The sequence below is a fragment of the Curcuma longa genome, chromosome 4 (genome assembly GCF_044706935.1).
Source record: "Curcuma longa cultivar G26 ecotype Majalengka, Jawa Barat chromosome 4, ITB_CL_G26_1.1, whole genome shotgun sequence".
NCBI classification, from domain to species: Eukaryota; Viridiplantae; Streptophyta; class Magnoliopsida; order Zingiberales; family Zingiberaceae; genus Curcuma; species Curcuma longa.
In genome coordinates this window covers 10,399,515-10,411,406 of record NC_133864.1, presented here as the reverse complement: position 1 = coordinate 10,411,406, position 11,892 = coordinate 10,399,515, and the positions used below count along the sequence as shown (strand labels likewise).

At 36.3% G+C, this 11,892-nt stretch overlaps 2 protein-coding genes across 2 annotated transcripts; both read right to left on the bottom strand.

Moving 5' to 3' along the window:
- Positions 1-5,489: 5,489 nt before the first annotated feature.
- LOC141827062 (heavy metal-associated isoprenylated plant protein 3-like) lies at positions 5,490-6,987 on the bottom strand. The gene is made up of 5 exons (XM_074714342.1): positions 6,979-6,987; positions 6,657-6,888; positions 6,346-6,554; positions 6,169-6,256; positions 5,490-5,932 (listed from the first exon to the last, which is right to left on the bottom strand). The coding sequence occupies exons 1-5, from the start codon at positions 6,985-6,987 to the stop codon at positions 5,490-5,492; spliced, it is 981 nt and encodes a 326-aa protein (XP_074570443.1).
- Positions 6,988-7,746: 759 nt separating this feature from the next.
- LOC141826375 (glucomannan 4-beta-mannosyltransferase 1-like) lies at positions 7,747-11,477 on the bottom strand. The gene is made up of 9 exons (XM_074713615.1): positions 10,989-11,477; positions 10,156-10,254; positions 9,826-10,078; positions 9,498-9,608; positions 9,297-9,433; positions 9,110-9,223; positions 8,519-8,718; positions 8,188-8,382; positions 7,747-8,105 (listed from the first exon to the last, which is right to left on the bottom strand). The coding sequence occupies exons 1-9, from the start codon at positions 11,301-11,303 to the stop codon at positions 7,946-7,948; spliced, it is 1,584 nt and encodes a 527-aa protein (XP_074569716.1). The 5' UTR covers positions 11,304-11,477; the 3' UTR covers positions 7,747-7,945.
- Between the last annotated feature and the right edge of the window lie 415 nt (positions 11,478-11,892).

Sequence of the window (11,892 nt, the reverse complement as noted above, 5' to 3'; positions counted from 1 at the left end):
ATACCTCATGTATAAGTTTAGTCCTCTAAAGAACTCTTAGATCACAACCCTTATCTATCACTAAAAGTACCCCCAATAATGACTAAAACTACAATAAATCTAAAATTAGATTAAAATATATATTATATTTCTAGCTCTATAAAATATTTATAGAATCTTTTTTTCTTTACAATATAATAATAATAAACGATTATGACATAATTTTGAATAGATGATTTGTCCTTATTTCTCTTGATATCGATCTAACTTTAATAATATAGTATGGATATTAATTTGAGTGGATATTAAATTTTTTTTGTCTATATAAACTTAATGTATATTAATTATTTGTCCCTTTCAAAAAAGAAAGGACATGTACAATAATTAACATGTACCTTTCCCTTGAACTGTGAATTAATGTGGTTTTTGAGTCCCTTTTTTTTTTAAAACCCTTTTTGAGGAAATGACATGTGTTAGCCACCCTAAACCACATTTTACTAATCACCTAATTATTTCCATTTGCATAATAATTATAAAAATAATAATACTAAAACAACGGACTAATCTATATAATATTTGTCTTATAATTATTTTACCAAAAGAACCCACATAGACATATACTTACACTAATACCCTTAATTGAAACTTTTTCCTTAAAACTTTCTATGTCTTTTTCTATTGTTTTTTTTTTTATAATGGAAACTGATTTACATGTCACCTTATGCTATTAAAATCATAAAATCTCCCATCCTTAGCATTTTAGCTAGTCAATTGAAAATTAAAAAAAATATTTTTATTCTTATTTAAGGCTTTGTTATTGCTATGTAATTTAAGACTTTGTTATTGCTATGTAAATTTACTCTTAGACTCAACATTGATGAGAACTTTTTACACTGGACTATCTTTTTATATTTTTATTCTTAAATTTGGTCATAAACATTTTTTATGTTATTGATTGTTAAAGCAATTTGTATTGTAAACAAAAAAAAAAAAATAGCTGTAAAATTTGAGTCTCCTTAAGTGGCATTTTAAAGGAAAAATTTTGGTGAGTATGCATGTGTATGAATAAAAATATATATATTATGAAGGTCATTTTGATAAACACCCAAGTAATATATTTTTTTCTTATTATTTCCATTTGTTGAAATAAGAAAGTGGAAAATAATTAAGAGATTACTTAAAAGAAGCTCCAAACACAATATTGAGTTCTTCAACAATTAATGATGTTTATCTAAAACAAGATCCATTAATCAAAGAACTTTTATGAAAAGATTTACTAGTACGATTTGCCCATTAATTATATTGATTTGATTTTTTGCGATAATAATTTATTGCTCGTGCATTTATGGGCAACATTCAACAACCCATTAATTTGAAGACATTTTTGAAAAATGAAATCGAGGCAAAACATGTCTTCTAGGGTTCATCAATAAGGACCTCACTTTTTGAAGGTCTCCAAAGTGTAAAATTAAAAAGAGAATATTTTAATTATATAATGAAATCTATCGAAAGTGTTTCTAATTGATCAACTATGGATAATTGAATTTATTTTTCGGTACATTGAGGACCTCACTAGATTTCTTAATAATAATAATAATAATAATAATAATAATAATAATAATAAATAAAGTCTTATTCACTACATAGATTGATTATATTAATCTTTCTATCATTACAAAAATTTAATCAATTTGAGATGAATATTAGCGACAAAAAATATTCATCATAAAATTATAATAAATTTAGAGACGAAATATATTTTCGTCGTCAATTTATGATAAATTTTGGGATGAAAATTACTTTATTACAGAATTAATAATATATTAAATTCGTGATAAATTTTATTACAAAAAAATATTTTTATTATCAAATTCATCGTGAAATAGCGACGAAAATATATTTCGTCGCTGATTTATGATGAATAAAATATTAATCGCAAATTTAGCGATGAAAAATAAAATCATCGCTAATTCGGCATTGGAAGAATTATTCATCGTGAATGCGCAATGAAATATTAATTCGTCGTATTTAAATTAACGATGATTTTGACGACGAATTTGATTTCGTCGTCAAATTTAGGGCATAATTCTAAATCTCCCTATCTCTTTTCTTTTTCTCGCGTTTTCTGCAGCCTCTCTGGATCACAATCGTCGCTGTAGCGCCAATCGCCGCCGTTGCCTCTCCTCTGTCGGATCTCTCCAACGAACAAAGCCCTTCGTTGCCTCTGATATTCTCCTTCTCTCCTCCCTGTCACGTCTCTCCCATCAAGCTAGATCATCTTCCCCCCTCCTTGCTTGTCGCCTGCGACCCGCCGTGAGCCAGGTGTCGGCTAGCCGGTCCCCGCTGGCCAGGGGTCGTGGGCTGCGACCTGCCAGCCACTAGCCAAGGGCAACCACCCTGCAATCGATTTTGTTGTTGGTCGCGGTTGGTGTTTGTCGCGCTGGCCACCAGTGGTCGCCGCATTCGGTGGCCATTAGCCACAAGCTCGGTTGATTGCGAGCTCGTCTATTTGTGTGTTCATTTTTCACTGTGAGCTTTGCTATCTCCAAATTAATTAAGCTTAAGTATCTTTAAGACATCTATTTTTTAAGATATTAATTTAATTTATTAAAAGTATTTCTTTGCGCACATTATATTTAATTGTTGATTTTGTAATGTTGTTTGTGCAGATTTATAATTTGAGTAGACTTTTGGAGAGATATATACTTGTTTTTATTCATTAGGTATATTTATAATTATAGTTATTTTTGTATAGTAAAAAGTATTTAGCTATAATAGCTAGTGATTATTTGAATGTTAATTTTTATTATTCTAATTTAGTAAGAATTAATTATATTTATGTAATTGATGAGGATGTTTATATTAGTTTTTATTTATACTGGATAAAAATTATTCTAATTTAGTAAGAATTAATTAGATTTTAAAATTTAAAAATTTTTGGATTCAGAAAAAATACAGAAAGCAAAAAGTTGGGTGTATAAAAGGAACTTACTTGAACGTACGTAGGGGTTTAACCGATGAATTTATTATTGAGTTAGAATAATTTTTGGAGTTTACTTCAAGTAATGTTGAGTTTGTGAATGGAGATAAGATAAGATATCTATGCAGAAAGTGCCACAATGATAAATTTATTGGGTTGCAAGGGTGCAAACATAGTCCCACATCTAAAACACATGGAAAAGATCATGTGTTTTAAAGGATGAAAGATATCTCCATTGGTATGAGGCCTTTTGGGGAGAGCCCAAGAATAAAACCATGAGGGCTTAGGCCCAAAGTGGACAATATCATGCCATTGTGGAGATATTTTGATTTCATCGGTACTAACAAGTGGTATTAGAGCGAGGTCGCTCTTCCAATGGTATCATGCATAATGTATCTGAAGATTGTTTTAATGATTTTGTTCAAGTTATTAGAGAGGTATTGTCACATGATCATATAATGCTTAATGATTTTTACAATATGAAAAAACTTGTCAAAGCCTTAAATCTTCCAATGGAAAGAATTGGTGTTTGCAAAACTGGTTATACATTATATTGGGGTGATGATAAAAATGCAGAAGTTTATAAATTCTATAATTAAGCTAGATACAAGACTATCAGAAAAAGTCAATAGCGACATAAACGCTAGTCGACGACAAACATTCATCACCCATCGACGATGAAATTTACATTCGTCGTCCATCGAAAATGACGAACCATTGTTTGTTATTGATTGGCGACGAACTCTATGACAAAAATCTATTTTAAATTTTCGTTGCAGAAATTGACGATGATTTAATAGTAACGAGAAATTTTATCGCAATTTTTGTCATAAATATTTTTGTGACGAATTATTTTGAAGGATTCATCGTAAAATTCGTCTCTAAATGTTAATTATTTTATAGTGTATATTATTAGGCTTTATCTTTTACTATATCATCATTGATATTTAAATAAAATTTATATTATTTTATTATTAATCTTTTTAAAATTTTCTCTTGTTTGATGTGCATATTTGTTGTAACATACAAGTTTAACCATCATTTTATAAAATTTTTCTTTAAATTTTAAAGATATTTTATAATCATAAAGAGCATTTGATGCTTTCCTCAAATTCATCCCGCTTGTATTTTATGTATGACATTTCTCAATTCCTCCATCCTTTTACAAAAAACATTCTAAATGCTTAAAGTTCTTAGTTATAGATAACTCATCATCTTCTATCTTAATAATTATCTCATTACCTCTAATATTGATAAACTTAAATTTTATATATTATGTCTTTGTCTGCTAATTCTAAAACTTTTACTTTTAACATTTTCTGCCAAGATTCAAGATTAACATTTACTCTTTCATGTGTCTCATTTACTAAAATAATATCATTTGTAAATAACATGCACCAAGTAAGTTTGTTCATGATTAATATAAAAAGATAAGGATTTAGAATTAATCCTTGATGTACTCCTATCTTTATGATTAGAAACTCTATAAAATTTAAACGTTAAAAAAAAACAAAATTATGTTATGTTTGATCATAGGTTGCTTTTAGTTTTAACCACAAATAAGTTCAACAAAACAAAAGGATCGAGTTTGACTTATTAGAAAGTTAGGGCAATGAGTCAAGGAAAGAACCATCTAGTCCCTAACATCTAATCACTATAAGGTAAAAAAAAAAACTCATTGCAAATATTTCTTGATCGAGATAATTCCTTCAATATCGTTGCTAATGATGACTATACCATCGACATAAAGGAGGGTGATTCCATTAGAAAATGACTTAGTGAATAATGTAGATCATGCTAACTTTAGCGAAATCTCCTTGACCACCTCTTTAATACAAATAGCCTCCCCTTCGACTCTTGAGTTGTTGCTTGCTTCCTCTATATTCAGCTATCGACACGTGCAAGGTCACCAGAAGGAATAAAGGAGTAAATTGATCTATTCAAATCTAGTTCCACTTCTTTCCCTTATGTCCTATTTAAACAACTCTCAAGAGTCCACTAGTCGAGTATTTTTGAAGAAGTAAAGAAAGAAAATATCATAAACCTATTTCCCTCATACCTCCTTCGGAAAACATCTTTTTCTTTATCGAAGCCCGCAAAGCCTAATTTTGTCTTTCCTCTAAGCTAACAAGCCTTTCAAAGAAGAATAAAATTGTCTACTCACATCAAAATAAATTTACATGAAGTTAAATCAAAACCTTCTAAACCTAATCAAATTGGTCAATTAAACAAATTAACCTAGATATCAGATATCAATCAAAGCAGTTTTGAATTCAATAATCTCAATTAAAATGAATTGATATATGGAATCAACTGGAAATGTATATTCTATTGAATTAACATAAAAAAGACTACCCTAACGCGTAATACTACACCCTGGCCCTTAACGTACCCCAAAGTGCGTTTGTAGCAGCCAGAAATGTATCGGTCCCAAAAAAAACACCTTATATCGTCCGTGACGGTATGCTGTCGTATCGTAACGTCTCCTACGCATCGAAACGTTATTTACATCATCTTATTCCGGTTTGGTTCACATAACGGAGCACGAGTTAGGGTTCTCGTCGCTAAACAACTGCGGGGCGTGCACCATCTCAAAGCGGTAACCATACCCGCCGTAGTACTCCATCGCGTACCCCGCCGGCGCCGCCCCCACGGCCGCTGCCTTCACAAGCTCCTCTTCCTTCTTCTCCCCTCCACCGCCGCCTCCTCCCTTGCTGCCTTTCTTTTTCTCCTCGCCGCCGTCCTTCTTCTTCTTCTCCCCCTCGCCGGCGCCGTCTTTCTTCTTCTTCTTCTCCTCCTCGCCGGCTCCAACTTTCTCCTTCTTCTCGCCTCCGCCGCCTTCCTTCTTAGGCTGCACCACCACTACGTCCCGCTTCATCTTCGTCTTCAGCTTCTCTGGCAGCGCCTTCGAGTCCATCGTCCCCTTCACAATCACCTGATCCGTCTGTGTGTCGAAGACGACGCTCTCGACACCTGAGTGGCACAACGGTAATTAGACGGGAAGCAGGCAGAAAACCAAAAGCCTGCGAATATTCGTCGACGCTGCCACAGATGTACGATCAGAGCCGTACTCGCTCGATCCGACGGTCACGAAAAAAAGGCTTAAGGAGGAAGTGCAAATTTTTCGAACACTTCTAATTTTCTTTCGCCGAGAATTTTGTATCGAATAAAATGGGGAAAAAATAAATCAAAATTTTTAAGAAAAATACCTTTGATCTTGAGGATGGTCTTGCGGATTCGACGGATGCATCCTTCGCAGTGCAATCGAATTTTAAGCGTCACCGTCGTCACCACCAGCTGATGATTTTCCGGATTGTGTAAAAAAATTTGAAAAATGACGATATAATTTTTTTTTTTGGGAAAAAATGAAAGAATTGATAGTGTACTTTTTCCTGGTGCTGCTTCTTCTCGTCGGTTTGCTTGGCGGCGGAGGGTTTTCTGGCTGTGTCGGCGTTCTTGGGGAAGTTGGTCGGTGAGATGAGGTCGACCTTCTTGTGACTCTTCGCCTCCACATGATCTCGAAGCTTCCACGGATCCAGTTTCCCCACCACCGTCAGCTTCCCAATGCCGGCATCCGCCATCACGGCCTCCACCCCTAGAATCGCCGGAGAGATCGATCCGTAGAGGAATGCATTAGGGAGGAGAACCAAAAGATGGCCGGAGATTTCGATGGATAACTATAAATAAATATGAATACCTTGGACGCCTCGGACGGATTTGACGACCTTTTTGGAGCATCCCTCGCAATGCATGTCGACCTTCAAGACGACGGTAATGCTTCCGCCGTGGTTCTTCTCCGGTTTTCGACAGTCTCCGCCTTCGTTCTTCTCCTCGTTTTCTCCGCATCCTCCTCCGCCTTCGTCCGCCGCCTCCGCCGCAGCGTTGCCAGGCGCCAACGCCACCCCGTCGTCGCGCTGCTGCTTCTTCTTCTGCGGTGAAAACCAATACGGACGCACAATGGATCAAGGGAACAATCGATCGAAGTAGAAATCGAAGGAGAAGAGGAAGCTCGATCGTACCTTTGCCATGGCGGCCGCTGGTTCGCTTTCTCTTCCTTCTTTTCGATGCGGATCGAGAGAGGAAATCAAGATGGAACCCAGCGGAAAGGTCGTCCATGACAATGTATACATGTTAATCAAAGAATATACCTACATGTTCACCAGGGAATTACGGAGGCGTTTTCTCAAAATAGCCAATAGAAAATCTAGGTGTTGCATGGGTAACTTTGTCGCGTCGATTTTATTACGTTCATAGGGCGATGGTCATGCATGCATTGCTGACACGTACGGTAGTTTGGCGGACGCAGGCGAGCCGTCCGATGTGAATCATCATAGGAGAGGAGCACGCTAAGGGCCGACGCGTGGCCACCAACACGAAGGGGTGGATCCGCGCCCACGTGGCGTATTATCTTTTTTTTCTTTTAGTTTTTCCCTAACGAAAATTATTATTTTTTCAAAAATATGAAAAATGAGTTAGGAAACTCATAAAAAATGCATGAGAATCTACAATATTTCAAAAACAAAAAAAAGTAAATCGATAAAATTTATTTGATAAACAAAAAAATTATTGAACATCTATTATAAAAGAAAAAGGAAAAATCATTTCACGTGTAAAAAATTTATGTCTTTTGAGAGCCATTTTGGAAAGACAAGTGAACGATAATATACAATTTTACCACCACTGATATCCAAGAGTGGATTTTTCTTAATACTTGAGAAATAGTAGCAAGTATACATTTAGGATTGGAGGAACATAACCTATACAAGATCTTACAAACTACAGTGCTATCTCATTTTTCTTATGCTCATAGCTTCATACTTGTTTCAGTGGCATCATCCTTGTGATCAGATCATGAGGAAAGTCACAAATCTACAGTTACATTCGAGTATCAAAATATATCGAAAAATAGTTTATGCAGAACATATACTTGGTTACTTCTGTGCAATTTGATGTTGGCCGAGTGAAAGAGCATGATCTTTATCTTCATCAGTTGGAAACATATACACCGACGTAGCCAAATCCGACGATGAAGAATGCCATAGATTGGATGAACAAGTAGACATAGAAGAGATCATGACCGAACATAATGTCGTAGATCGAGCAGTATAAAAGAAATATGCCCATTAAGATCTCCATCATATGAATCCTGATACATGAAAGTTTATATCTAAGGCTCTCTACTTTTTCATAGTTGATATGTTTCAAAGAATTGATCTTTCATGGTGTACCTTTCTACTATGTGGCATTGATATCTTTTCTGTGACTTGGAACTGCTCTTGTTTCTCGAAGCGTTCCCTAGCTTCGCAGTGACAATCCACTCGTAGACACGGTTGGTTTCGAAAAGCCCTATTATGGTTGCCTTTGCTCGGTGCATCGCCATGACATTCTCAAACAAGATCCAGAAAATGATGAGATGAAACGACCTGCGCACCATGAACATAAGTACTAGTAAATCCAAGCTGCAATTTCTGAAAGCATTCTCAATGTATCGATAGTGGTTGATCACTTAAAGTTGCAAGTAGAGTCTTACACAAGGTAACTGAAAAGGAGTAACTGTACCTTGGAGTGCAGATGGCATTGAGTAGAGTGGTTGCAGATGGTATATAAACAGCCACAAACTTCGGAAGATGAACATCTGGGAGCAGAACGCAGGCTGGAATGATCACACAATAGAAGAAGAAGGTCACAAAGTGTGCAACTATCTTCCTCACAAAGAAGAATGCATAGATCAGATGAAATTTCTTCCATGCTGAAACCCTCTGCGACATACAAACTTCAAATTAATTTATATGCTTAACTTATCAGATCACAAATGTACAAATTCGATATTTCTCTAACAAATTCAATTGTTTGGCAGCAAAATCTTGAAACACACAATTCGTAGTTTCTGTATTTATTCTTCTATGACTTTGTGCCACTTTCTTGGGCTTGCTATTCTTCTTTCTTATGATTCAATCAATACATAAACTTAATTCAAATCGATCCTGTGAGGGTGTTACAAATTGGATTTCCTTTTTCTTTTCTGAACAATTTTAGCCTTTGGGACATATAGCACAATTATTGTTTATATGTATCTTGCATTGAGAAGAAGATAGCATGCTACTAGAGGAACTTGACAAAGATTATATCACCGAAAACAAATCGTAATACCTTGCAGTATATTATCTCTTTGAACATCTTCCTGAACAAATTTGCAGGGCCACATGACCACCTGTGCTGCTGAAATCTATATGCCTTGAACGTGCTCGGTAGCTCATTTTTCACCTGCAAGATACAAGCTTTGGAACAAAAAACAGCTCAAATTCAAGAACAAAGTTTGAGCAAAAGCAATGCTCACTGATAGGTCTCCGATGAACACAAACTTCCAGCCTTTCAAGGAGGCCCTAACAGCCAAATCCATGTCTTCCACAGTGGTTCGATCTTTCCATCCACCAGCATTAGCCAGGGCTTGCATCCTCCATACTCCAGCAGTCCCTGCAATGATATCGAAACTGAGATTGATCACTAAAGATCAATCACAATGCTCGCAAAAACTCACCATTGAATCCGAAGTATGAGTAAGTCGACGATCCCACTTCTTGCTCCACACAAAAGTGGTAATCCAGGGACATCTCTTGGAGGCGTGTCAGCATGCATTCATCAGCATTCACTACAATCACCAAGATGACTTTTTTGGGGTCGAAACCAAGATGACTTTTTTTTTTTTAACTCCAACATTCCAGGATTTAGGGTTCTAAGATGTGAAATCCAAGTTAACTCTTTAAAACTGTAACGCTGCCTAATTTAGTGATCCAACATCTAAAATTTGAATCGATGAACCAATGTAGCATTTTGATCGAAGAAGTGGTTTCGAAACTAGGGCTCACCAAATTTCCACCTTGCCTGAACCAGGGCGAGGTCGGGATTGGAGAGCAGAAAGGGTATGGTCCGCCACAAGTAGTCGGGGTCGGGTTGGAAGTCGGCGTCGAAGATGGCGACGAACTCACAGTCACCGGCGTAGGCCTTCTCCAGTCCTTCGCGGAGGGCGCCGGCCTTGTATCCACTCCGGCTGGTGCGGAACTCGTACTTGATGTGGGCGCCCTTGGATTCCCACGACCTGCACTCTTGCTCCACCATTTCCTGCGGTTTGTTTGAAGCTCTGTGAGTCAATTAGGCGAACAGTGAGCCGGGAGATGGAAAGGTGGGAGGAGCAAGACCTTGATGGAGAGATCGGTGGAGTCGTCGAGGACTTGGACGATGATCTTGTTCGATGGCCATGACATCGAGCAGGCGGCGCCGATCGAGAGACGATAAACCTGAAGCGCAAATGAGAAAAAAAATGTCAATAACGGTAATATTTGGGGGCAAGATTCAAATATGTTCAAAAATATGGATATAATTATAATTTAATTTGATTTTCTTTAAAAAAATAAAACTAAAAAAAATCAGTCTTATTTATTTATTTATTATTGTATGCAATTTTCTGCCAATAGAATTAATGTATTATTTTTTTCTATTTTAGAATTAATTGGATAAAACTCGAACATTTGAATTATAAAAAACTAAATAAAAAAGAAGTTATTTAGGTCGCCCATAGAATTGAGACAGCTTAGTAGCTCATTAAAAAAGGGATAAAAAGTGCTATTTTATTTATTTATTTTCAAAAAAGACAAAGTTTTATTCTCACATTGAACAAAAAATTAAAAGTAATTTTATTAATGTCAAAAAGTATTAAGTATGCACATGCTAGACAATAATATCTCTTTGTCAATAAATCCATCACAAAATAGCGTTGTTACTATCAATTAAGTCGAAGTGAAACTCAACTTTTAAAACTAGACTATACTAGATTTAATCAAATTTGAGTTCAATTCTATTTAGATCGATCTAATGTTGATTTTAACAACAACATTTTTGAAACTAAAGATGGATTGAAATACAATGTTCTCTAAATTTCACGAAAAATTAACTTCAATTTTAGTATAATTATAGACGAAACGTAATATTTTTAAAATCGAACAAATCGAATCGAATTTTAGCTCAATCCTACCTCTTTCTCATTGAACATGGGGATTTGTACTAGCACCATTGGGTGTGACTTGTTGGCCTCAATCTCCTTCCTTGCGTTCTCGATTTTATACTTAGTGTACCTCTTCATCCTCAACACCTTCACCACTAGAATCACCATGGCCATGTACACCCTCTCCGCGAACAACATGACCGACATGGCAGTGCAGATGTAGACGCAAGCCCGGAGCAGCGGCACCACCACTGGCACCCTGATGCACCCCCACAATGCGATAACCATTCCATCGCCCCTGGTGAGGCCATGGTGGTCATGGAACAACCCAAAGTCCCTCTTCATGTCAAGGGTTCTCGAAAGTTTTGATGCAACACAATCGAGTACGATTGAAGTATATGTAGAGGGAGCTAGTGAAGGTGGTGAGGACACACGCTATGCATGCAGGATTAAGAGGGGGGAGAGTCACCTAAAGGTTGTCTTTTAGTGTTTATTTATTGATTGTTAACAAACAAACTTGAAGAAGAAGAATTAAATAAGACGAAGAAGACGAAGATGAAGAAGATCGTGAAGTACATGAGTCGTAGAAGGATGTTCAAACATGTCTATTTTAGAGAAAGTTTGGCAATGCCAAATTGGGGCTTAAGTTTGTGTATCTTGATGGAGATGCTATAAATAGGATCAATGATTTTCTTCTTTTTTTTTCTTTCCTTTCTTGTTTGGCATAGTCTTTAAGGCTAAGGGAAGTGGTCATGGGCTTCCGAGTCCTCAATTACTACGAGTTGAGCGGCACGACTAGCTGGCGGAGTCGGAGGGTTTTGGGTGGGGGGTATGGCTGTCATGCTTGTCCTTTGCAATTGGTCCTCATCAGTCTTTGTAGACTACAGCTAAGAAAGAAGACTGGTGAGACAAAAACAATTCAATGTTGTCTTTA

What these genes read in the sequence shown, in the direction of transcription:
- LOC141827062 (XM_074714342.1), bottom strand. An exon ending in ATCCGTCCGAGGCGTCCAAG is followed by an intron (nt 6,555 to 6,656) that starts GTATTCATATTT and finishes CGGCGATTCTAG; the next exon opens with GGGTGGAGGCCGTGATGGCG. An exon ending in AGAAGCAGCACCAGGAAAAA is followed by an intron (nt 6,257 to 6,345) that starts GTACACTATCAA and finishes GAAAATCATCAG; the next exon opens with CTGGTGGTGACGACGGTGAC.
- LOC141826375 (XM_074713615.1), bottom strand. Translation starts at nt 11,303, where the DNA reads ATGAAGAGGGACTTTGGGTTGTTCCATGACCACCATGGCCTCACCAGG. An exon ending in TCAGGCAAGGTGGAAATTTG is followed by an intron (nt 9,609 to 9,825) that starts GTGAGCCCTAGT and finishes TGGTGATTGTAG; the next exon opens with TGAATGCTGATGAATGCATG. An exon ending in AATGCCATCTGCACTCCAAG is followed by an intron (nt 8,383 to 8,518) that starts GTACAGTTACTC and finishes CATGGTGCGCAG; the next exon opens with GTCGTTTCATCTCATCATTT.